Source organism: Drosophila eugracilis, unplaced genomic scaffold, assembly GCF_018153835.1.
Source record: "Drosophila eugracilis isolate 14026-0451.02 unplaced genomic scaffold, ASM1815383v1 contig_1317, whole genome shotgun sequence".
NCBI lineage: Eukaryota > Metazoa > Arthropoda > Insecta > Diptera > Drosophilidae > Drosophila > Drosophila eugracilis.
Window position 1 is genome coordinate 149936 of NW_024572115.1, and position 26371 is coordinate 176306.

Genomic DNA, 26371 nt, shown 5'->3' on the forward strand with positions numbered 1-26371 from the left:
TAAATATTTTAAATTAAAAATATTCAAAAGTTGTTATCAAAGGTTTGTGTCTCTGATGAAGATCAGTTAGAGTGGCCCAAAATTTATGTATCAATCTATTTTAAAAGGAATTAAGCTGCGGTCACCCTATTTACTCGATGGTATTTTAACGTCAATCGATATCAAAGTGCGCCTTTTCATATCGATAAAGAACAAGTTGTTTTGTTTACAAGCTAAATTTAAATTATTTATTTAATCTGTAGCCATGGAACCCGTGGCAATCCTACCAAAGCCTCCGGGATCAACCAACCGCGGAGCCCTGCGCCTGCCACCCAAAAAGCCGCGCGCAAAGCGCATGTACCATTGCGGCGTTTGCTTCATGGGATTCCCGCGTCATTTGGCCACCAAGCGGCATGAACAGCAGTGCGAGGCCAAATTGAGGCGTCTGTTCATCTGCCGGCACTGCCTGACGTTGTACGGCGAGGAGTCTCGGTTGGAGCGGCATCGGGAGCGAAAGCACGCCGACGGGCAGTACCTGTGTTTGCAATGCGGCAAGCGTTACGCATCCGCCACGTTCTTGTACCGTCATGTGGTCAGCTGGCACGGTGAGCAGTCGCTTTTCTACTGTGGCATGTGTGCGGACAATTGCAATGATGTTAAGACCTTCAGCGGAATGAGGGAGTTGCAGGAACACGCCGAGGAGGTTCACCACCTTCGCTCCATGGAGTCAACGGCCAGCGAAACAGGTGGGTTAGCGTAGGTCTATTTTAATATGGAGCCTAGGGGTGTGGGTGGGTGGATATATCTATGTAAATTGATTTATCTTTGTGATTAGAAGTAGATTGCAGTTTTCTGCAAGATAACTTCTATTATCCATGTCCGAACTAATCCTATCCAAACCACATCCTAACATACAGTTTCAGAATAAAGATAATACTTATGCTGATCAAGAATATATGTATACGATTACAGGTAGCCAAGTCGATGAAACCGAGAACCTGGAGATGCTGGAGGAGAACATTGAGGACATTTTACCCAGCATTGACTGGGATGACGATCTGACCTTCGGCTGGCCCATGGACTTGGACAAGGAGTCATGTATTGTAGACACTAAGCCAAGCGTGTTCGTGTGTCCCTTCTGCGCCAATGGTTTCTCGGGCAGTTTGGGTCTAGTGCGGCATCTGGAGCAGACTTACGACCGTAATCCTTTGGAATGTTGCTATTGCGGAAAGAGCCATGGCACCCGCGAAGCCTTGCGTTCCCATCTTCAACGTCTCCACGTTCTGTTGCGCGCTCATGTGTGCAGTGTTTGCCAGGCAGACTTTGCCACCGCTGATCATCTGAAGAAGCACATGAATAGTCAGCATTTGCAGCAACGACCACATCTGTGTCCCACTTGTGGCAAGAGATTTGCCCAGCGGTGTCATCTTAACGAGCATATGACTAGGGATTGTGGAGCCGGCCAAGGCAAGTACATTTGCCAACTTTGCCTGTGGCCCTTCTTTCGGGCCATTGATCTGGAGAGGCATGTAAACAAGAAGCATCCTTAAGAGGAGGACTGTCATTCAGGCGGAAATTCAAGGTATCTTTGATTCTTTGACTGAGTTAAATTAAGATATTTAATATTTATATAAACTAAGTGTTTTAGGTTAATAAGTCTGGAAAGTCGGATAATATTAGTTTAATCATTACTTTCCACTATAAACTATATACCTAAGCGGTAACTTTATCCCATAAGTTTGAAAGCCAAATTAAAGTTAGTAATTAAATTAAGAGTAAAGCTTCTAGTTTTCTATTTAATATTTTCGGTATATAAGAGTAGTTACATTTTGAGTTAAGTACTCTCAAAATTTTTGGTTTCTTTTGTTATAAAAAGTCATGTTACATATTAAGATATCAATAATATTTATAATTTTTATAAACAATATTAACTAAATATTACTTAAGTAGCTTATAAGCTGAGCAAAAGGTTGCACCTTTGTCTATAAAGATTAGATTAAGATAAATAAGGTTATACATTCCATTATTTGTAGAAATTTTTTTTGGCAACACATAAAGGTCTTCATACAAAACCGTCTGTTTTTCAAGGGTATAGAATAGTCGTTAGCCTGAGCTCCCTTACTTACCTAACAGTAGTTCTCAAACTCCAACAGCTGCTGTTAAGCTATCAGCTGATCCAACGATCACAGCAGCCCCCAAGATCGGGCGAGAGAGCTGAGCGGTTGAGATCGGAGAGCGGGAGAGCCGATCGTTACTGCTATTGTTATTTTTTGTGATTGTGATAGGAGGGGGCACAGTAACTTGGCCCACACCGACGACACGACAGTCTTGAATGGAACTTGCTGGTGCTTGGATCGCAGTTTAACCGATCTCCGCGAGGTTAAAACCACCGATCCCGTCGTTGTCGTCGCGCGTTAAACTCACAAAATATATCACAAAATTAAAAATATTATTTGTGCTTTTACTACATTTTTTTTTCTTGTTTTTCGTTGCGTATTAACCGATTTGTGCTCTGGTGATCCCTCTAAAAAAAGTGTAAAATAAATTTATACAAAATATTTGTTTAAAGTGAGATTTCTTGATTTTTTAGCCGTGCTTAGCATAGAGTAAGTTTTATTATTCTCAAAACACAGTAAACATACAAATTGGTAGCAAAAATACAAGCCAGCGACCCCCAAAGTTTAACTAACATTTAAACTAAAACAGCTTTTTGTTATTGTTTATATGGTTTTCCACTTTTGTCCCATTCAAGCCGGGCCTTAAAAAAAGCTCTCTTGCCTTTTGTTGTTTTTTGATTTGAAATAGCTTTTTAAGCAAAAACGAGAACAAAGTTTTATCATTAACAAATGCAAAAAAACAAAAAACAAAAAAAGTACAATTGCAATTAACTTTATTTTTTTTGATGTGGCTGCTGAGTTATTCCAATTGGCTTGTGGAAAACCCCCTGTGAAAACTGTTGCGCTTGAGTTCCCCATAAAATCATATTAAACAAAAACAAAGTCTAAGCCGGGCTTTAATCGATATTCAAATCAAACTACGTCAAATCGCGTGCCAGTTCGAGATTAGTGACTAACAAATGCAAGTGAACTTTGCTTAAAATGTATTCGCTGCCTTAAATAACAATATATTAACTGGTTTATGATCCAATAATATGGGCTCAATTGTTAATAAAATTCAGCAAATGTATGGGCTATTTAAGTGGTTTTTAAGGCATTCTTTTTTTAATTTATTAAGTAGAAACCTCTTAGAGATATTAAGTTATGGCTATAGCTATAGATTTACTTGAATTAATCAAGACTGTTTAGTAAAATTAAAAGTAGTGAACATTGGAAATGTAATTACTTACTATGTTTCAATAGTTGGTTTTCTTTTTATGACAAAAAAAGTTACTTCAATAACACCTTCTAATATATTATATATTATAATACGATTATACAAACATTTCTATTACGATTTGTTCTGTAAAACAATCACGTTCAACAGCAGGAAAATTTACTATAAATTGGTATATAATCCAAATCAGAACGTGTTAAATTTAGAATATATGTCAAAAAGGGTTTTATGGAAAACAAACGGGGCTGAAAATGAAATAGTTTTCCAGTAGATCTATCACGTTTTCCTTACCACCATACGTAGTTCGTTTTTTATAAATAATTCTTAAATTAATGACTAATTTATTTGAAAAGAATATAATTTTATTTTAAGACCACATGCCAGGGAGTTCATTTAACTTTATGTTTCTTTGTTTTAATGATAAATCATTTTAGTATTATTAAGAATAAAAGTTTATGAAAGTAGAAATATTAGTAATGTTGATATATGAAGACTATATGATTGATTTTCATGTTCCAATAACTTAAGTTTTTGGAAAAGTACCTCAGATTTATCTATTTAAAATGTAACAGCATGGTTTTCCTTACTTATTTTTTAAAAGTTTATTGTAAACAATTTTCTGCAACTGAAAGTTGAAATCGGTTAATTCTTTAACTCACATTCCAGACGTCTCTGTTAACCCGATCCCTTTGGGGGGGCCTCAAATCCATAATTTATCTCGTAGAACCCATTGCCCTCCTGTCGCCCTAACTTTAGCCTTTTCTTATTTGCTGTTTGTTGTGATGCTCCCCATCAGCGTACGCTCCATGGATGCTGTGGAGTTATCATCATGTCTATATTGTAATTGATTTGCCTGGGCGAATAGCCAGACGAGGAGACAAGTTATGGGCCTTCTCCCCTGATCTGCCACGCCCCTGGCATCGTGGGCGTTATCATCATTAACGCTGCGAGTTTTTTTTTTTTTTTGAAATTCTTTTTCTTTGGCGAGGAGCAATTGCTCTGGAGGCACTCCCTTCCTTTGCATAATTAAGGACCGCCCAAGTGGGGAATCGCTTGATACAGAGATGATTCCTTTCGTTTTCTCGCGTTTTCTTCCTTGATATTATTATGGATACATATCTTTATGGATGACGCACCGGAAAACAATGCTTCGAAACTGGGAAAATAAAAAAACCCGGCGCCACCTGTGCAAACTAAATTAAGATCGTATAGTTTAGTTCTAAAGACTATACGATACCTAGGAGATAGGTATTACATTATGATCCATTAACTTATCATGGTAGATTAAGAATAAGTGAAAAATATTCTTAAAAATTGGAATATTAAACTGATTTTTGTGATATATCACTTGCAATTAGTACAGGGTATCAGTAAAAGGAGTAACAAAAGCCTTTTGCTTTCGCAATAAGTATTCGCATTCATATTTATAACTTATAATTTTGTAATCTGTACGCAGTCAATGTCTCGCCCTCTCTCTCTTTCCTTCCACCCGCTGAGTGAAGACTACTGACTCGCTCTATCGATCTGTAATATCTGGGCTGACGAAATGCCTGAGTAGCAACAACAACAACTGATAACACTTGGCTAGACGTGCAATGTTAACCGTTAAAGCGGGTTAAAGAGACCTTCGATGTGACAGTTTATGCAATCGTTTAAATAGATCCTCTTCCTAAAAAACATGTTGTTATAAAAGTAACTTTATAACTAGTTCATATTTGTAAAACTTCAAATCAAGAAAACAGACATTCTTAAATATCCTCAAAATTTAAATCCAATATTCAAAACAGTTTTCAATCCCCTGTTCAGCTAACAGGTGTTACTTAACATTTAAGCTTGTGCAGCAGCCACCCAAAAAACGAAAATTGAAAAGCAACAGCAACAACAACAGGAGGGCAAAGGAATGTCAAGATGAATCACACAGGTGTGCGTGACACCTGGCAACAGAGAGACGGAAAGAGAGAGAGGTTTAGCAAGCGCCAAAGAGCAGGAGAATAATAATAATAAGAAAAAAAATACAATAACAACTGTTGGTCTGTCATATCAATCGGCATTTGTTTAACTGTTAAAAACGAGCCATGAAAAGGGGGAGAAATATGAAGAAAAAAACAGAAAGAAAAACAATGATAGCAGACGTGTGGGTGTGTGTTTGGGTGTTGATTGCCGCCAGCAAATAAACACTTGAATATTCCATTACACCTAAAACACAAGTGCAGAAAGAAACAAACACAAATTCGAAAAATAAACCGAATGCAAACTCCCGAGGAATCCCGTTACAAGGCGAGCTTACAGCTATTTTTAACACAATCCGATCTTCCTCTCCTCCTTCCTCTGCCTCTCTCTTCAACACTTTCTGCTATCTCCTTTCCTGTGTTGTTGTTTGCACTACTCTCTTTTCATTACTTGACTCCTCGTCGGTTTCCCTTTAAACACAGCAAGAAATTAGGATCGTGTAATGAGTTTTAATCAGAAAAAATAATATTAATAATAACTTGGACGTTAAATTAAATTCGAATGATGATCTTCTTTCTCATTCCTTTTCTTTTTAATTTCTTTGAAATTTTTAAGTGGCCTAAAAACGAAAATTTTAAACTTGTGCTAGGGAAATGAAATCAGGGTATGTTAACCTTCTGCTTAACAATCAGACCTTTATATTCCAACCCAATCTTCTATATGGTATACGAGTATTCCATGGGGGAGCCAATTCCTATGTTTATTTCCTCCGCTGCTTCCTCATTTTCTATTTTTTTGTATTTTGCATTTTAATGAATGAAAGAGTGCTGCACTTGCTTCTTTATTTTTGCCACTTACTAAGCTGATAAAGCGCCTTGACCAGTAGTAGCTAAAGCTATATACATATCTGCAACAACAATTACACTCGGCATATTATCACTATCAGCAGGCGTGCGTTCCGTTATCGACACCCCAACAGCAACAACAACAAATCGAGCAGCTGAAAGGGAAACGCGAACTGACCTATAATAAGAATTTTCATATTTAAGCAGTACGCAAAAAAAAGCATAAGAAGAATACGAATAAGAATAAGAACAGGGCAACGCAAGGGAATGACAAGAATAATAACAAATAATAAAATACATTAAATGCCAAAGCCACAGTGGAACCTGCAGTTGGAATGAAAGATGAGTCTCGGATTTCATGGATTTTAGAATGGGGTTTAAAAGTACCTAAAATTTCCCGTAGTAAGGGTCAAGTACGTAGTAATCAAACTTTCTTTCTATATCAGTCTTTCTTTAGTCTGAGAAATAACCCCTCTAAAAACTGCACAGAAACCACTAACTGAAAGTAACTCTCTCAGTCACAGGAAATATTAAACTCTCTATACGCATTCGGAATACAAAATAAAATATGTATATTAAAAACTTTCGATACGGACAGGAAATTGGTTAACGTCTTGGCCCTAAAGAATTTCAAGTTAAAACTCTAAGATTGCCGCTGATTACACAAGAATCCTTTTGCCTTTTGCCGGCTTGAAGGGCGGCTTTAATGGCCACAATTGTTTCTGATTTATGAGTCAATACATGGCCATAATAAAAGAAACGGGCATACAACTGGGGAACAAACGCGTTTCATTCATAGCCAAAAGCGGTAGTGGCAGTGCATTGTTTAATACCGTGTAAACATTTTACATAATGGGGCATATTAGCTGAGTCATGCGTTAGACTTATATCTAATCAAAGACCTATCTTGATTGTTATCAAAAATGATTTGTAATAGTATTTACTTTTCTTTTGTGGTTCTTAAAACTGGGTTGAACTAAGATTAGTCACCTGATGGCTCAGAACTTATCAACTGATTTAGCCAAGTTACATTGTTAACTTGTTTTATAGACTTCCTGTTCAACTTAAAATGAGTAACACTATCAGCCAAGTAATATTTCAAAGTTATTATTTCGATATTTATTATCATATTAATATATATCTTATTTAGATGAATGATATCTCATATTTATATCTTTATTATTATGAAAAACTTCTTTTGAATAATGTTTATTTTGTCTTTGTTATTTACCTTAATGATTTTATGATGTTGATAGCGATCAAGGGGTGTTGATTTAGTTGATCGTGAGTAATGTTTTTGGTAGCTTCCTGTCCTTATAGCATTATATGATTGCCATGCAATTGGCTGGGTGATTGTCTCATTGATATGCCTGACGCACGCATTTTGTACCCTCGAGTGGTGTGTATGCTTATGATAAGACTTTTTTTTTTTGTATCAATGTCAAGTTAGCCGTATGGAGGTTTTGTTGGTCAACATCATCGGATTCATAACCGAACTGACCCCAATTCGAATGGTAAACGTGCCCGCCCACCTGTCACCCACATTTATACACCTTGTCTCTCTGCTTGTTGTCTTTTCCCCCGCCAAAGAATTGACATTGTATATCGGGAAACCAGCAGAAGAAAAGCAAATTAACCACTGAACACACATACATAAATCTAAAGAAGAAAAGCCTAGGAAAACAATAAGAATCTTTTGACACTGACATTTTCCCACTCGCCCTGTAAATCAAGTCGTAAATCATTCAGAGTCTCAAAAAAAAGATGCAGCTTCACACTTTTTACACTCAGAATAAGCCATAACAATTTCGAATTTTTTATATATTTCTGTAAAATAAATTAATCTTATTTTTTTAGATTCCAGGAAATAGAACCTAACACAAACTCAATTTTTACTTCCGCAAAATGTAACTGATAAACCAAAGTTATCGGTTATCTTACGTAAAATTTGTTAATTCTAAAATTCTGACCAATCTTGAATTTAAGGAAAACGTCACTCCAGATTCTGTAAAAATAAAATCATAACATTTATTTGAAAGAATAATGATATGCCACAGAAAGTTATGATTAATTATTTTGTTAGGTTGAATTTTTTAAAATTTCAACAATTTCTTAGGATTTTATGGTGATTGAGTTTTCCGGGAATATCTTAGTTATAAATTATAATATGTTTGAGTTTAATGAATCCGAAATTACAGATAAATATTTTTCATGGAATTATTATAAATTTTAAATAAAATATTTTTTAATAACTTACCTCTTATTTTGCAGATAATTTCTAAACGAATTTCGTGTCAATAAACTTAACTTGGATTTGGGATCTAAGAGCAACGCTTGACCATGTCCCGCAGCAGAACTCACCAACTTGTGCAGCAGTCACTGCTAGTCCTGCCGCTGCTCCTAATCCTTCTGATCATCGGCAGCGCAGCGGGTGTGGGCGTAACCCCCAACAATAGACTTCCATCGCAGCGTTTCTTCTACGCAGCCGCTGCGCCATCCTCCTCTTCTACGCAAACTAAAGTTCGACTGCTACGCCAGGCGGATGACCCTAATGTCACACCGGGTGCAGTGGAGGGCAGTTGCTGCCAAGGAGCAGCCGCCGAAGCGGGAAAACCTATATCGGTAAGATTTATAATTTAGATTATGAGATATTCTTATGGAGTAGTTGGAATATTTTATATAATTTTTTGGATAAGATAATAGAAAGGATATACCCTTAAGCGAAATAATAGGTTTTTTCTTTGGGTTTTTCAAAATTTGATAAGCGAAAAAAACCGAATCTTAATTGTGCCAACCCAATCTTTGGGATTTTTTCAAAGTTTGCATAATATCATAGGAACGTGATTTTTATCCGGTAATCAAGACTTTCCATTTAATGTACAAATGCCTTCATCATTATATCATTATTTATAGCTGATTAAATTCTAAAAAAAGAGTAAAAATTACCACTACGAGTAAGATTCATAATTCTTAGGGGAAACTCTTTAAAGCTAACCCTTTACCTACCAAATATTACCATAATATCTGGTTAGAATCTATCTTGTGCTGCATCTAGATGGCGCCTCTGTGCCGCCTAGAGACACTGCCTATTTGGGTCATCGTCATCGCCGCTGTTTTGTTTGCAGTCTGATAAGGCGCAGTCTCACTGCACAACCCCAGCTCGTAGGCCGATCCACGATCCCAGACCCCAATCCCAGACCCGAAACCCCAACCCCATACCCAAGATCGGGAGCAAACCGTGGACAGTGGCGCCGTTGTCTTAGCATCTTCTCAGAGAGAGAAAAATGTGTAATTCAAGTTTTTGAAGGTAGATTCTGAAACTGAAAGCTTAAAGTTTTTAATATTAAAGTTAAATCTATAAAAAGAGTTAACCAGTTCTATATATCTTCATTTTTAGAACAATTCTTTTTCAAATAACACTTTTTTTCTCTCAGTGAATGCCTTTTTTTTGCTTCTGTCTGCGTCTTTGGCATTGATAACGGTGATCGCCTTGATTCCAAAACAAATAGTTCGCATTACGTTTTTAATTGGGCGTTACTCACTGGCCCCATACCCACCAACCTCAACATCCACATTTAGTACTTTCTAGCAACCCAATCCCAATCCCCATACCCATAGATCCCACCCCATCGAAAGATTTATTTGCGTCAGTGTATCATGATAAACAAAAGGTTTCCTTTGCCACCGGCCAAGAAGAAGCGGCGGAAGGGTTCTACGGCGGAGTCATATTGGCTGGGTAAACAAGTCGGAAATTGGGATCGTAATCGGTTAATGCACACTTGGCAAATAACCGACACAGAAGTTGAAACAATAAATGTTCCGATATCGGATGACAATTAGTGTTAGGCCAATTGTGATTACACAAAAAACCGATTCACTTCCTGGTATCTTATCAATAAATAAAGAGTTGCTGGTTGGGAAATGGAATCTTTTCTTCCAAGAAAAATACCTGAAAAAATAAATAAACATAAAAGTGAGAAAGTAATTTTAATTAGTTTTTCAGTGATAAGCTTTGAAGTTCAAGCTCTGCTGTATTCAAACAGTTCTTCTCAATACTAATTTCGATATTTAAATATTTGATATAAAAACCAGGAAAATGTTATCATAAAAATATACCATTTCCTCTGCGATCGCTTGCCATTTGCCCTTGAACTTTCTCCGTTATTTGTGACGCAGCTGCTGTTGCTACTACTATAACCCCCCGATCCATCAGATCGAACAATTAACAACGCTGAGTCGCAAATGTCGCTAATGAATCATGGCCCAGAGCTTGGTAGCGGTTTAGCTACCGTCACATCTACGTGCAAATTGGCCAAAACCAAATTGACGCCGACGAGAACGCGGCACGTGGCTGCGAATCACTTGCTCCTCTTCCACCTGGAATGGCGAAAAAATAAATCATGTCGAAAAGCTAAAATACTTGGGTGACGCACGGTGGCAGTTATAAATGTTATTTTTTTTTTGTTGATATATTTATTCAAACCATTTCTATGCAGTTGACGTCCGTTTTTCTATGGAATCTTGACAAAGATTTGTTGAAGGAAATGGGGGTATACTCGTATCAACACCTATGACTAAGTTGAAATGAATGTTTTTTGGTAGAGCTTAAACCATGTCCAATTTGTCTTACAGCTTCCACTGTCCGTGTCCGCTGAGCTGAGCAACGTGACCGCTGATTATGATGGCTCCGGTGAGATACCCTCTTCCAAGGGTGAGTATTAAGTCTACTAGTAGGTCAAAAGAAAGTTATCTATACTAATTATAAACTATCTTTCTTCTTTCTTTAGAAAACTTCAAGCGCAGTATTATGAAATGTAAGTTAAAAAGATAAGTTTGGAAGGTTAAGTTACTTTTCTTGCTTTTAAAAAAACTCGACAAGCGAATTCTTCAGAATAAGAATAAGATTCCATTCGGGTTAATGGTTAAAATCTTGTAAAATCCTCTTAAAAATGTTTATATATACAAAAAATATATTTTTTTTAATCAAATTCTTCAATTCCCATTCCTCAGCCACCGTGAGAAATGCAATGCCAGCGAGTTGCTCACCACAACCCACGATCGTAGAGCTCAAACCCCCAGCGGAGGACGAGGCTAACTACTATTACATACCTGCCTGCACAAGAATTAGTCGTTGCAATGGCTGCTGTGGATCCACATTGATCTCCTGCCAGCCAACGGAAGTGGAGCAAGTACAGCTGCGCGTGCGCAAGGTGGACAGAGCGGCAACCAGTGGACGAAGACCGTTTACCATCATAACCGTGGAACAGCATACACAATGCCGCTGTGATTGTCGAATCAAGGCAGAGGATTGCAATGTATATCAGTCGTATCGCAAGGATCTGTGCCGCTGCGAGTGCCATAATACGGATGCCAGGGACAAATGCCTGGAGCAGGCGGAAAACAAGTACTGGGTGGATGACAATTGCACCTGCGTCTGTCGGTACAATCAGAGCTGCACCACCGGCACCGTTTTCGATGAGACGCAGTGCAAGTGCACCGACGTGAGTGGCTCCCGATAGGACATCATCACTACTACTCTACCCTTCCCCCTTGAGGCTACCATTGGGCTGGGATCTGGTTTTGATCTGGTCTGGTCTGGGGAACGGTTGTGCTCGTCCTTGGTTGGTTTGCGGTTGATACCTGGTGGTGGTTCCTCTTTAGCTTAAGCTCTCTTCGCTAGCCTAGCTGCTCCACAAGTTCCTTGAGTATTTCATTTATTTAGTCCGGGATAGTAAATATTTTAAATATTTTATTTGTTTTTTTATAACATAAAACATTATTTAGAACAAAGTAATAGCTTTAAAAAATATAAAAACTTCAAGTTTTTGGCTTAAATGCTTATAGAGAAATCATGAAAACTTAGTTTTAATTTGTCAGAATGAGGAGTGGCCCTCTTAGCAAAGCAAGAACTATGATATGTTATAAATACTTAAAGATTTGAAAGTGTAGAATTATTTGTAAACTCCGCATTTACCAAATTATAGATTGATTTTTTATAGAAAATATTAATGTACATATGAAAAAACCAGACTATGCAATTGGAATTCTCATATTGATTCGTGTGTCTAAAACAAATAAAGACACTTTAATAATATTTAATCAGCTGTAAAAAAAACATGATAGACTAAGCTAAATAATACATTGTAAACTTAATATCCCTTCACTTAGTTTAAGTTTGTTCTTCGTCTTGTCACTTTTTATATGTTTTTACTTTCTGTTTCTCTTGTGTTTCATTTTAGATCAGAAATGTCGAATATTATTCTTAGGGTCCACAAAACATCACACAGAAATATATTGTTTCTTTAATTGATTTGTGATATTGTTAAAAAAAAAAATTAACTTTCTCGGAAACAACTAACTTAAAATTAGCATCTTTTGCTTAGCAAATTGGTTAAGGATTTATACAAAATACATTTTAAAATTTGTAATATATAGCTGAGTTGAGGCAAATATATAAAAATGGGAGAAGGGAGTTGCATTGTGTGAGTACTTGTCCTGCTTAAATGTTTATTGAAAACTCGCTAAATTAATAACTTTTATATCTGCATGTCTAATATACCCCCCCTTTGCTATGCTACCCGAAACTCTACAGAGCTTATCCCCTACTTCCCGGCTTTACAATCTATAACTTTTATCTGTATAAATCTGTGATTTAATTAATAAAATTTTTCTTTAACCCATAATAGCCAGCTGCACCTATCAATGTCTTGGACCGCAAACGCTTCATTGTCCAGGCCGTACAGGTGGACCCCGATAACACCACCCTGTACAGTGTTTAGGGGCTGTGTTTGGTAGAGCCAAAAGGAGTACGAAGGAGAAACGCCAGCTTCCTAGAGGGGGAATCCCCGAGTACTGAGAAAGCAATTACCCAAAAACTGCACTAAGCGTAATTGCCTATGTACTTTATATTATTTATAGTTATCGTTTAAAATTTAGGCTAAAACTACTACACCCCCCTCTAAAAACTAACTCACAGTATTTTCCCCTTTTCCATCTGCGGCACAACAACAACAAAAAAAAAACTTTAAAGGGGTTTTCGCGGAAATCTCTAATGATTTGGATATCATAAAATAAAATGTTCTATAAATTTATAATTTTAGATAAATTTTCGAAATGTTTTGATCTATTAGAGATTTCTGCGCAACACACCCTGTATATTAATTTTAAAAATTAATTTGTTCATATTATTTTTTAAGCTCTTTCCACTTTTGTCGCCAACACTTTGTCCACATTCGTTTATTTTCGTTTGTTTAAGTTTTAAAACATTTCAAATTAATTGTCCACAAATTAAATGCTATATCCAATAATTCGCCGTACTTCATTTGTATGTAACTTTTTTTTTGTATAAAATGTTAGTTTTAAGTTTACTTAAAGAAAATACAGACAAAGTATTGAATTATAAAATTATTTAAATGTATTCTTATATGCATGACTTGTTTTTGGGGGAAAGGTCAGAAAGTAAAAAATAATAAAGATTTACACTTTGATGAAAATATAATATTTGAAAACTTCAAATAGCGCGCAATTTGACAGTATTTTTTAGCGCCATCTGTGGTCATTTTTTTAATAGTACTTACAAATAATTTCCAATAGCGCCAAATTGCGTTCCACACTTTGTTTTATTTCGATAATTATCGCATTGTATTCGATTATTTTCCCATTGCCATCTTCGATAACCGTTATCGGCAGTCTGCAGCCTCTAGCGAAAATTTCATGCGCCAAAAACGTAAACTAAAGAAGTTTTAAGGGAAATATAGCGATACCGAAGACAGCCAGCTTGCAAATGTAATCCGCCACGAGAAATTAACACCGGGGACATTCAATATTGAAAACTGCTGCAGTTCATCCTGCCGGAGTCGGCGTGAAACTAGAAACTTCCACCTTGTGGGTGGTACAGCAGCGTAGAAAGAAGAAGAGCAGCAACGCTGCTAACAATTTCATAAACAAAAGGATAAATAATCCGTAAAAGAAGGTATTCATTTGCAGCTGGACAGGATGTCCAGCAGAAGAAAGTGAAATCAATCCCAGCACTTGGCTAAGCAACACTGAAAATCCAATAAAAAAATGCAGGTGAGTGGTCAAAACCAAAACAAAACCTTCGAAATGCCAATTGTTACATTTATACGTGGAAAACTAGATTATAGAGAAATATGGATTATAATTTGATATTTCTGTCGATCCATATGTTAGTAGGGAACTATGAATGTAAGGGAATTTAAAGATTTATCAGGACGTTTTTATATGCTCTATAAACTCGAATAGAATGCAAGCATGTGGGGATGTAGCTCCCATTCTAAATAATCTCTATATATTTATAATAGGATATATGTAAATTCTGTGTAGTATATACTTATATATATTAACAACTTGTCGATTTCTTGATCGAGTTCGTTTTTAAATGATAATCAAGTGATCCTTGGAAGCAAGTGTCAGATTAATTTGAGGTCTTCTTTTGAACTTACCAATCACTTGTGAAAATTTGTTAACGCATACGAAACATCGAAAGAAAATCAAAAATATTTCAAAATGTATCAAACTAATTCGCGAACTTCGATGCTATTGCAGCGTCAAAAAGAAAGAAAACAAGAAAACACGACTAAGGTATAACTATTAAAGAACATTATTAACATAAGCTGGTGAAATTATCATACCTAATGAAACCTTTACTTCATCTCTTCTTCAGCAAATGGACGATCCGCCATCGTTGCCCGTGGGCACGGAGGTGAGTGCCAAGTACAAAGGCGCCTTCTGCGAGGCGAAGGTCAGCAAGGTGGTGCGCAACATCAAGGTAAAGGTTGCCTATAAGCAGGGACTTGGCTCCGGCATTGTTTCCGATGATGCCATTAAGGCGCCAACAGGACAACTACGTGTGGGTGCCGTTGTGGAGGTACGTCATCCGGATCGCAAGGAAATCGTTGAGGCTACCATTACCAAGATCCAGGATTGCTCGCAGTATACGGTGGTCTTTGATGATGGGGACATAACCACATTGCGGCGAACTGCTTTGTGCCTAAAAAGTGGTCGGCACTTTAATGAGAGTGAAACTTTAGACCAATTACCGTTGACCCACCCGGAGCACTTTGGCAATCCCGTGGTGGGCGGACGTAGGGGCAGACGTCGTGGGCACCTAAACGAGGATAGCTCCGAGGATGACGACGAAAGCGATGCCAAGGAGGTAGTCAACGAAAAGGAGGAAAACATCGGAAAGGTAGTCTGCGTTGAGACAGAGTCCAAGAAGAAGGACAAGGAGAAGTGGTTCCCGGCTCTGGTGGTTGCACCCACAGCACAGGTAAGTTAATTCAACATCAAGAGTGTATCCAGGATATCAATATTTGTTTCCCTGACAGGCCACCGTTCGCATTCGAGTAAAGGACGAGTACCTGGTGCGCTCGTTCAAGGACGGTCGTTATTACACGGTGCCCAAGAAGGAAGCCACCGAGTTTACACGCGAAGTGGCCAGCCGACAAGATGTGCCTGCTGTGCAGGCGGCCCTCGAGTTCCTGGATAGCAGCATTCTTCCTGCCCACTGGGACAGGGACTCGCTTTTCGGCCTTACAAACATTTCCAGCGACGACGACGGCGAGATTGATTCGGACTCCTCTGACGATGTACCGCGCGAGGAGAAAGATCACTTTGTAGCCCAGCTGTACAAGTATATGGATGACCGTGGCACACCGTTAAACAAAGTGCCATCTATCCAAAGCCGTGACGTAGATCTGTACCGTCTCTTTCGGGCTGTACAGAAGCGCGGTGGCTACAACCGCGTCACGTCGCAAAATCAATGGAAACTTATTGCCATGCGTCTGGGCTTTACGCCCTGCACAGTGAGTGTGATGAATCTGGTGAAGCAGGCGTACAAAAAGTTCCTGCAACCCTATGGCGACTTCGATCGCAAGCTGGGCTGCTCCATGCTAATGACCTCGCGAAACTCTAACCGCAGCAAGGGCAGGAGCCTAGTGCGGGCCAACTCTGTGGCCTCACCGAAGCCGATGGAAACCACAAAGACGGAAACGACCAGCAAACTAGCTCAGCCGAATCAAACGACCGCGGTGGCCTCAACATCAAGCAGTGCAGCAGTTACTGCAGCTTCTTCAACACCGGCCAGAGCCGTATCCACCGCCTCGCAATCTGCAGCCGAGGAATCAGGCAACACCAGTGAGTCTAGCGTGGTAGTGGAACCACCTAAGAAACAAAGGAAGGGTTCAGCGGCCAGCGGACAACAGGGTAAGGTTAAGAGCCTTGTAGAAAAATACGAAGAGAAGTCGACTACAACTCCAAGCTCCTCAGCGGGGTCAGCTGCTGGAACAGGAGCTAGCGCAACCTCAACAGCCACACCAACCCCTTCGGCAGCGACATCAACACCGGCCAACTTATCATCAGCAACCACTTCTGGAGGCTCTGCTCCCACTGCAGCTGCAGCAAGCAACAAAGATGCTGAATCGGATCTGCCGCTGGCCAAAATCAAGGCAGCTGCTGCAGCGGCCGCTTCCACCAGACACAGCATTGAGAAGGAGACCAATATTAGTTCGGGCAGTAGTGCCTCTGCTTCCAGCAAGGCCAATTCCGCGGATATGCAGCGTAGTCGCGATGCCTCACCAACGGGTAAGTGTAAAATACTGAAATCAGGGTTAAGGTTAGGTTTTACCTTTAAAAAATCAATTCTTTATTTTGTTTTTAGACAATTTCCAGTTCCTATGCTCGTTCTATTTGAGTTATCCCTTCACTTTAGATAATCTTGACTTTGACTTTGTGATAGGCATTGGCCAAGACGCCACGCAGATTCCATATGTGCTCGAACTTTTCCGGCTGCACATTGTACGCCGAGTCGACGGCCTTAGCCCAGATTTCCACGCCTCCGGCTTTCCTTTGGGCTTCCGAAACGGGCAGTCGAGCAGTCCACAAGGACCAGCCATAGTGCCTGCCATCGGGTATATCTTCTTGCTCCAGTTCTGCCACATGCCAACTTATACCTTCATCGTTGGTTAGGTCCACCCGTACAATCTTTCTGCCACCGCCGCTCCACGCGTATCCTCTTACCGTGATGTGTCCCTCGTCATCGTCCACTTTCACCCTCGATCCTGGCTGCGGTGTACAAATGGCTGAAGTCACTGGCATGGCCTGGATGGCATCCGACTTGCTGAAGTCCACCGTATCCCAATCGGTGCTGGGACTGAAGCCCTTGTAGTCGTTCTGCTGCCAGTGTGAGTCGGATTCCTTATCCGCTACCACGATCCTCGTTAGCCACTTGACATTGCGGGCACCCACAGTGCCGGGTACAATAACCCGGATGGGATAGCCATGATCGCGGCTCAGTGGTTCATCGTTCATCTCGTAGGCTAAGATGACGTCTCCCCGGGGGTCCAGAGCCTTGGCGAGCGGTATCGATGCTCCGTACGGGTGGGAAGTGGGATCCAAGTCGGCACCCTCGAAGATCACGTGCTTTGCCTCGTCTGGCTGTACACCCTGCTGCTTAAGAACGTCGCACAGGCGAGCTCCTGACCACTTGGCGTTGCCCACTGCACCGGCGCCCCACGAAAGACCTGGTTTGGGAATTAATGGAGTTTAGAGAATAGTCAAGGTGAAGGTGATTCTTAACCAGTTGACTTACCCTTTACGGCCTTAACTTTGGTCATCTCGGAACGTCGATTTCCTCCGCACATGATGGCCGCCGTTACCGAATGCTTCGGTAGGGCTTTTATACTTTCCAGATTCAGTGTCTTCTCCTTCCCACCTCCCTCGATCTCTAGCTCGTAATCCTCCGAACTGATCACAGGCACTGGCAGGTGGTTGCGGACATAGAAAAGATCGTTGGGCGTGTAAAACTGCTCAGCCAGAAGGCCAATGGGTGGCTCAGCGTTGAAGGGTCTCTTGGAGGCCGGCTTGAGCAGGGCGTGACGTTGCGGCTCCTGCGCCCAGGGTGAGCCCAGCTCATCGTCAACATTTTGCACTAGTTGACCCTCCAAATTACCAATCCGAAAGCCCTCCAAAAGTTCCAAAACCTCCAATGTATTGTGCTGCTGGTAGATGGCCCAAAAGGGATCGATGGCACTGCCGGCAGCCATCAATATCTTATCACCACCCGGATGATTCTCGGCAAAGTCCGTCACATCATATACGCCCAGGCCGTAGGTGACCCAAATGCGATTCTCAGGGCTATTGTGCTGCTCCACTTGGTCGGCCTTGTAGGTGGGAAGTTCCTTTCTGACGGTTATATGCCAGAGTCGGGCCTTCCCCTCCTTTTCCTCTTCGCTTGAAACTTTCTGCTCCTCGAGTAGCACAAGGTTGTTCCTATTGGTTAACCAATGGTAGCCTAGGGTTAAGCCACCTGCCCAAAAGGCGGCGTATAGCATTTGCTCTGATCTGCTGGATGGAGAACTCCATTTGTATTGCTGTTGCTCCTCCTTTTCGCCATTGTTACCACGATTGGTTGTGACCAGAAAACGCCGGTGATGCTGATGGCAGTGCCTCTGTTGGAGCAATCCCGTCCAGCTGCGCCTTAGCAAGCGCATGATTATGTAATCGTTAAAAAAAAAAGGAAAACACTTGTTTCGTTTTGAAGTAAATCCAAACCAATCTCTAGCTTCTTAGCTCTGCTTCTTGCTAATCCGGTAAATCTGTTTTATTTGTGATTTATGTGGCCTCCCAGTGATATGTCTTGTATTTGTTCAATGGCGACATTGGCCCCGGCAGCCTCTGCCCCCCCAAACAGCGTTAGTTTATTTGATAAGCAATCTTAGAAAGCGCTAATTCGGGTGTTTACCACCAGCCGCTTGTTGACAACCAAAAACCGACTGTATTCTGTCCCCAATGCGATGTTTTCCATATTCGCCAACCCTGTTTGGTTTAGCTTTTCTTTACCCTTGTAAGAGGTACCCTTTCTATGGTCCAAACTCTATTACTATATATGAAATTGATTCATAGCCATTAGAAATCTCTTAAAGATAATGATTTTAAAACAATTAGAAAGCTTCACCAAGACCGATGTACTTTTCGATTTTCAAATGATTATTTCATTTATTACTTTAGTTTTTTGTATTAACTGAAGGGTATACAAACTTCGCATATAACTGCTTTTTAATTTTTAAACACGCACGAAGACTTTCACGCGGCATTCACACCTGATATTATCGATAAAGGTATCGATAGCTCAACAAAAACATTCGGTCAAGTTTATTAGTAACTAAAAATGCAAGTTAATAATGGAACTAAGCTCGTTAAAATACTAAAGTCTGTAGATAAAAAGCTTTGCCGAAGCACTTGTTGCTTTGTTTTTTTTTTATGTGAATGAGTTTTTTGATAAGAAAAGGGTTTATCTTCTTTCTCACTCGAATTCGAGTTTGTTTTTCTTTTTAGATAGACAAAGAAAATAAAGGAAAAGCTGAAATGTTAGTATTGGTATAGATATTTTATAAATATCTTAATTTATATTTATATTTTTCATTTTTTTAGTTTCTAATAGGGAAATGTTAATTTATTAACTAGCCCTCTCTTTCTAACTGGGGGAGCTTTTTAAAATGCTTTTTAATCAAATAAATTTCCGCATATTATGTACATAGATATATATCTATAGTAATATACGCACTATAATGCTTTTATGTTGATTAGTTATTCATTGTCTTGAAAGGCATAGCTCTTCTCTTTCGGATCAGAAAAATGTTTATAAATAAAATGCCAAAATGGGCAAAAGCGTGTGTAAATAATTTTTAAATGTTTTGAGTGTTTATTCGGTTAAACTAAATTATTTAAATGCTTATGGGTGAAGATATAAAAGAAATGTGTTATTTTTTTTAAATATTTCAAAGCATTTTTTAAATATTTTAATAAGCAGCTTGTGGAAAACCAAAACCTATCAAATGCAAAATATAATAATAATAATCCTAATCTGGTTCTCTATTCTTCAAATTTGACTAAGAAATAAAGATCATCAGCAATACCACCTTTAGTTAACGAAAATTTGAAGAAAATAATAATATTATAAATAGTAACAGGAATAATAAATACCCTTTTATTCCTTCAGTTGCTGCACCGCCTTCTACGGGGGCAAGCACATCTGCTGCAGCAGCCACTGCCACTGTCCAGCCAACGTCCAACAAAAAGGAGAAGCATCAGCGTAGCAAGCAGGCAGACAAGGAGAAGGACAAGGACAAGGAGGAGAAGCAACCAGGCAGTGGGAAACGCAAGAAGGAGAAGATTAGCGTGGAGAAGATCGACACGGGCGACTTTGTGGTGGGAATCGGAGATAAACTGAAGGTGAACTACCACGAGAAGAAGTCGCCCAGTTCACATGGAAGCACATACGAGGCCAAGGTAATCGAGATCAGTGTCCAGCGCGGTGGAGTACCAATGTACCTGGTCCACTACACCGGCTGGAACAATCGCTACGATGAGTGGGTACCACGTGCAAGAATTGCTGAGAATCTTACCAAGGGATCCAAGCAGAAAACTCGTACCATAAGCACCAGCAGCGCTAACAGCGGTAGTGGAGGCGGCGGTGGAGGCTCCTCCCTTTCCGTTCAGGGGTCGCAGCCACCGGGATTGGCGGATAAGCATCAGCCTGGTAAGGATGGCTGCTCAAAAATTCCACCCTCATCGGGCAATTCCTCTGCATATGGATCTGGATCGCAGTCGGGATCTCTGGGTGGGGCTAGCTCCACTCCATCGCTGCTGTCCAGTGCGGGCAAGACTACGACAACGGCGTCTGGTGGTGCCAAGCGGGGACGGGGACGAAGCGACTCTATGCCACCGCGCTCCACCACACCCTCGTCGGTGGTGGCTCATTCCGGTCGAACAAAGTCTCCAGCAGCGTCACAACCGCAACTACAGCAACAGCAGATGAAAAAGCGACCGACGCGAGTGGTGCCTGGTACTACTACTCCGCGTCGTGTTTCTGATGCCTCGATGGCTTCGGAGTCCGATACGGACTCGGATGAGCCAGTGCGGCGTCCAAAAAGACAAAGTGCCAAGGAGAAAACACAAGCAGGCAAGTCACAACCGCCAGGAAAAGGTCGCGTATCTAGCAGGGCCTCCTCAACGGCACCGGCTCCCCATCCCAGCGATGATTCCGAAGAAGATGAAGAGGATGATGAGCCAGCGGCGGCAAGGGCAGCTCCTTCAAAGCAGCAGCAACAACAGGCTGCCTCTGTGCGTGGATCCCGGGCTGGAGGCAATCGTGCTATGAGCAGTGGCGCCGCTTCTGCCAAGGGTCGCGACTATGATCTCAGCGAGATTCGATCGGAGCTTAAAGGATTCCAGCCGAAATTGCTAACGAATGCCGCGACCAACGAAGAGCGCAAGGATCTTGTGAAGAAGGAGTCTTCGACTGAACCAGCCCTGCAGGACATCAAAAAGGAACCAAAACTGGAATCCTCAGCCAAGAGCAGCTCCACAGAGCTATCTTCGGAAACCGAGTCATATGTGGATGAGGACTCACAGTCCTCGGACTATCGCAAGCAACCGAAGGGTGCTGGAGCAGGCAAAAAGGAGGCAATTGCCACTCCCTCTAAGTTACATCAAGAACCAGTGCCGAAACGAGAGCTGGCGGTCAAAGAGGAACCACTGAAAATCGAACCCAAAACGGAGCCCAAGGAGGAGGAAACCAAGAGCAAACCGTTCTTGTCCGGAGCTGATATCAAACCCACCGCTCTGATAGCACCAGCAAGATTTGGAAATACCTCAGCTACCCAAGTGGCCAGCACATCTGGATCTTCGGGTACTTCTACGGCCAAGTACACATCGGTGATTGTCGAAAAACCCCTAACAATTGGAGGTAAAAAGTCAGCGGAGCAGCATGTCCCCAAGAAAGCAGACCTCCTCAAGAAGCAATCCGGGCAAGCAGTAGCCAGTGGCGGTCCAAGTTCTTCCCATGCCAGCCAGGACTCCAAGAAGTTTGCTGAACCCGTGGCTAGTTTAAAAGTGGAACTGCCGGCAGCTTGTTCGCCGTCGTCATCCTCTTCCTCATCTAGTTCCTTCTGTTCGACCGGTTCTGCGGCAAGTTCCAGTTCAGCTACTCGTTCCCTGCCAGATATGAGCAAACTGGAGATTAGTAGTGGAACAGTGCCAGGAGCGTCCACAGCACCAGTGCCATCACAACCGGGCAATGCCACACAACATGCCTCATCCACCGGTGTGACCAAGGAATCAAAGTACAGCAGCAGTGGAGGAGCTACAGGATCGGGACTAAGCATGCGGAAGCTACTATCATCGGATGTCTACGAGTTTAAGGACACAGAGCCCTTTGAGTTTGAGAAGCGCATCTCACCGATGGCCTCTGTGGGCGGCACTGTGACTGCCGGAGCCACGGCAGCTGCCGGATCAGTGGTGGGTGCAGGAACTGCTTCAGTGATTACGGCAGTAATGCCAACACCAGGAGCAACCGGATCAGGCGGGGCTCCCTCTTCAACGCCATTGGTTGTCAGCTCGGCGGCCAGAAAGATGATACTCAAAGTCAGCGCAATGCAGCAGAGTCTGGAGCAGCACCAATTGCCTGCCGCTGGGAGCCATGAACGTGGTTACAGTGCAATGCCGACAGCAATAACAGCGCCCAAAGTGAAGAAGAGGGGTTCTCCATTGAAAGAGTCAGCCCTGAGCATGGAAAAGGCCAAAATCTATAAGCTGGACAAGGATCAAGTTCAGCAGCAACAGCCAGTGGAACAGAAGGCCCAGCAACTAACACCTCCGACCCTAAAGGTCCTTCAGCCCGCAGGTCAAGTCACGCCTTCATCTAGCAATCCAGTGAAGATGCACACTCCGCCAACAGCCGCTCGTTCAGCAGCCATAGCAGTGACAGGATCATCCTTAAATACGCCATCCACCTCGAGTGGCCATGCCATGCTGTCCTCCTCTGCTACGCCTAGCCAACTGGCTCCGCATCATGCTACACCCTTTGATGCCTTAAGGAAGTCGCCCAGTTTTAATCTCAACATCACCGCTCTGAATGAGGAATTGGCACAGACGGTCCAGGAAACCACTCGAGCACTAACAGATGCCCTGCAGCCTCCAACAACGCCTGGACCACCGCCTCTCCGGTCGGAGGGTGTATCGATATCAGGTCCACCAGTTACACCAGTGATTACACCAACACCCACAACTGGGTCAGCTGCCTTGATTTGTCCCAGTACGCCACCGACAGGTGCTAACCCAGTTTTGGCATCGCCTAAATTGACCACACCACCGCAGGCCACCAATGCCAGCAAGCAGCCGCCGGCTCCTCACATTGTAGGCAGTCCCTTTATCGAAACTAGAAACGTGTTCGAGTTGAGCACTTCCAACGAGGGCAGTGGCTATAGCTCTGGAGAGTCTAAAGACAACAAACTGGAGAAACTGGAGAACGTCAAGATACTGTTGGCTGGAGCAGCAGGACCCTTTGATCTGGATGCCGGCAGTTATGAACAGAAGACCAGCTCCATAGCAGACAAGGTACTGAAGGCCATCAGTCAGAAAAAAGAAGAGGTGGAGAACAATAAGGGCAAGCCGCCAGTGGAATCCGCCACCGCTGCTGCCAAGACTCCGGGAAGTGAAGAAGTGGTGCCCAATCCTCCAGCCAAACTGGATCTGTGTAGCAGTAGCATCAAGCTGGATACCCTGAAGCTGCTTAGCGAACCACTTAAGATACAAACAGGTCCATTATTGGGTGAAATTTATAGACCCGGTCCAGCGACCAGCAGCCCAGAGACCAAGTCAATTTTAGAGTCCTCACTTCCGGCAAAGAACAGCGAATTGAGCGAGACCATCCAGAAGCTGGAGTGTGCCATCCAACAACGAAAGACACCAGTGGGTGGAGCACTCTCATTGGCCAGTTCTACGGCTGGAACACCACCCGCTGCTCACACACCAAACTCTACAGCTACCGCAGGCGCAGGATTCTCGGATGAATCCATGGATAGCACCGACTCCGAGCAGCGTCTGGTCATTGAGGATGTGATAGCAGAAGAGCACACCACCACCACAACAACTGGCGAGCAAAAGAGTCCAGGATCCGGGCAAGAAGAGGGTCAGACAATCACCGCCAATATGGTAACGGCGGTTACCGTCGAAACTGAGGGCACCAGCAGCAGTACCCCGACACCTCCAGTCTCTGCGCCCGTTAAATTGGAACTAGGTGGCAAGGCCCAGCCTGGAATTCAAGCTCCCATTCCTCTGAAGCCCACGGAGGGCAGCTCCTTTGCAGGTAAACTCTCAGCAGTAAATCAACCTCCGCCGCTGGCCAAACTCCAGCAGCAGGAAGACTCCGCTCAGGGTCAGACGAAGAACATAAGCTCCTTTGGTATCCCCATCGTTCTACCAGAGATTCCCGCCTCCGTGGTGGTAGCCACACCAGCACTTATGGTGGCTTCTGCCGCCAATGTTATGCGTCACAGTCCTGGTTCCACGCCAAGTTCGCCTGCGCCCGTCCTGATCTCGCCAAAAGCGTTCCTCACCGCACCAAAGGTGGGAGAAGTGGGAGGATTACTACTAAAGGCCTATACAGGAGTTGGCGGAACAGTGGTGACAGGAGGAGTACCCACTGCTGGTGGTGTTATAACCGCTGCCGGCGGAGGAGCACCCACTGTCATCTCCAATTTCACCCAACAACAACAGCAGCAGCAACCAGCTAGCGTTCATCAAAGTGCACCAGAGATACCCGCCAGCTACATTTTAGATTCCGAGATAAGCGAAGCCCCCACCAGCAGTGCACCAGTGGTTGCGCGTCCATTCGTGATGCACGCCGTAGGCAAGGAACTATTCAATGTGGTAGCACCAGCGGCTAGTTCACCTCTAATCAGTGATCCTCATAACGAGTCCATCAATTTGCTATGCGAAGAAACCATACCGGGCAGTCCGGCGCCGAATTATGGCGGCTCTGAACAGCTGCCTGGCGGCGTTAGCTCGGCGATCGTGGCCATTATGGGACTAACACCTCTTCCGCCAGATACGCCACCACCTGGAGCAGTTTCTGCCATCCAGCAACAGCAACATCAACTGCAATCCGGACAGCAACAGCAGGCTACCAAGGCCGGAGAGGTGAATCCCTCGGCTCCAAATAGTTCACCAGACTCGGCTAGCCAGGATGAAAGTGGCGAGGAGACCAAAAAGAATGCCGAATACGAGCACGAGGATTCCACCGGACTAGGAGCACTGAACAAGCGTAAGCGTACCCGAAAAACGCTGCCGATAACTACCCAAGCGGCTGCCGCCGTGGCTGCTCAACTCCAATCTCTGGGCAAGCGTCGACGCCAGACATCCGGAATGCGCAGCCAGAAAACGACAACCACCACAGGTACTTCTTAACCCAAACTCTTTCTATTTCATTCCATTTCCATTTGATCTAAATTTTATAAAAGCAAATTTTGTTTAATTCAATGCAAACATCATCACAAGTTCCTTAAATTAGATCTAGAATCAAGATCTAGATGAAGAAAACTAAAACTCTAACGTTAGAAGTCTTTTTTGGTTAAGCTCTCTTACCCAGTATTGTAATACCCACATTGACTCTTTCAGCTGGTTCCGATACCGACGACAACTCGGATAATATTCTACCAAACTCCGGACAACAGCAGCAGCAACGGCAGAGTGCCCGCCAGCAAATGTTACCCCAAGGCAGCAATGCCCAGCAGCAACAGCAACAGCAGCAGCAACAACAGCAACTCTTGCAGCAGCAGCAGCAGCAGGCGCAACTGCAGCAGGGCATCCAGTCGAGTAGCACGTCGGGCGTTCGTCCCTGTCCATACAACTTCCTTGTCGAGCTGGGTAAGTACAGTACTTTATTTTCTTGATTTCCTTTTCTTTAACACCCTTTAACCTTATTTCAGATCCTGCTCTTAGCTCGGACGAGTGCATCACAATCCTGCGCAAGCAGATTCAGGATCTGCGCAAGGCCTACAACACCATCAAGGGTGAACTGACGGTCATCGATCGACGGCGCAAGAAGTTACGTCGCCGGGAGCGTGAAAAGAAGCAGCAGCAACTGCAGAGCCAGCAGCAGGGCAAGATCTGTGCCTAGCTGCGGATGGAATCCATACCAACATCCACATCCAACGAACAGCGAGAACATCAATCTTAGGATATGTGCAACTAAAAATGACTCTATGGCCGCCAGAAAATAACGATTAAAGATCGTTAAATATGGATTCACAGTGTTAAGAGCAGAACTTGTAAATCTATGGTTTTTTTTTTCCATTTTTAGATTTAACCATAAATCTTTATGTTTAAGCAAAGATTTTCTCTGTATAAATACATTTCATAAGATGTATGTATTCATAAGCAAACAAGTCGTTTTTTTATAAACT

General features: G+C 42.4%; 4 protein-coding genes across 9 annotated transcripts; 3 read left to right on the top strand and 1 right to left on the bottom strand.

Annotated features, from left to right (window-relative positions):
• The first annotated feature begins 121 nt into the window (after positions 1-121).
• LOC108106037 (zinc finger protein 358) lies at positions 122-8450 on the top strand. 2 transcript variants are annotated; one of them, XM_017212885.2, is made up of 3 exons: positions 122-725; positions 952-1561; positions 8379-8450. In XM_017212885.2, exons 1-2 carry the CDS (start codon positions 245-247, stop codon positions 1527-1529), a joined length of 1059 nt encoding a protein of 352 aa, XP_017068374.1. In that variant the 5' UTR covers positions 122-244; the 3' UTR covers positions 1530-1561; positions 8379-8450. The 2 variants fall into 2 exon arrangements, with proteins under 2 accessions (XP_017068374.1, XP_017068373.1); XM_017212884.2 differs by lacking the exon at positions 8379-8450 and having other exon boundaries at positions 123-725; positions 952-2046.
• On the top strand, positions 2290-13514 carry LOC108106038. 4 transcript variants are annotated; one of them, XR_001772379.2, is made up of 7 exons: positions 2290-2585; positions 8379-8729; positions 10740-10818; positions 10895-10921; positions 11118-11728; positions 12347-12589; positions 12794-13514. XR_001772379.2 is itself a non-coding variant. In XM_017212886.2 (6 exons), exons 2-6 carry the CDS (start codon positions 8448-8450, stop codon positions 12884-12886), a joined length of 972 nt encoding a protein of 323 aa, XP_017068375.1. In that variant the 5' UTR covers positions 2290-2585; positions 8379-8447; the 3' UTR covers positions 12887-13514. The 4 variants fall into 4 exon arrangements, 2 of the variants coding, with proteins under 2 accessions (XP_017068375.1, XP_017068376.1); XR_001772380.2 differs by lacking the exon at positions 12347-12589; XM_017212886.2 differs by lacking the exon at positions 12347-12589 and having other exon boundaries at positions 11118-11608.
• Positions 13515-13794: 280 nt separating this feature from the next.
• LOC108106045 (mucin-19) lies at positions 13795-26350 on the top strand. 2 transcript variants are annotated; one of them, XM_017212897.2, is made up of 7 exons: positions 13795-14177; positions 14791-15396; positions 15455-16331; positions 16395-16709; positions 20125-25362; positions 25584-25832; positions 25895-26350. In XM_017212897.2, exons 1-7 carry the CDS (start codon positions 14172-14174, stop codon positions 26083-26085), a joined length of 7482 nt encoding a protein of 2493 aa, XP_017068386.1. In that variant the 5' UTR covers positions 13795-14171; the 3' UTR covers positions 26086-26350. The 2 variants fall into 2 exon arrangements, with proteins under 2 accessions (XP_017068386.1, XP_017068385.1); XM_017212896.2 differs by having other exon boundaries at positions 15455-16709.
• Positions 16747-19209, bottom strand: LOC108106046 (sulfite oxidase, mitochondrial). Its single transcript, XM_017212899.2, has 2 exons — positions 17716-19209; positions 16747-17647 (listed from the first exon to the last, which is right to left on the bottom strand). Exons 1-2 carry the CDS (start codon positions 18614-18616, stop codon positions 16833-16835), a joined length of 1716 nt encoding a protein of 571 aa, XP_017068388.1. The 5' UTR covers positions 18617-19209; the 3' UTR covers positions 16747-16832.
• Positions 26351-26371: the final 21 nt, after the last annotated feature.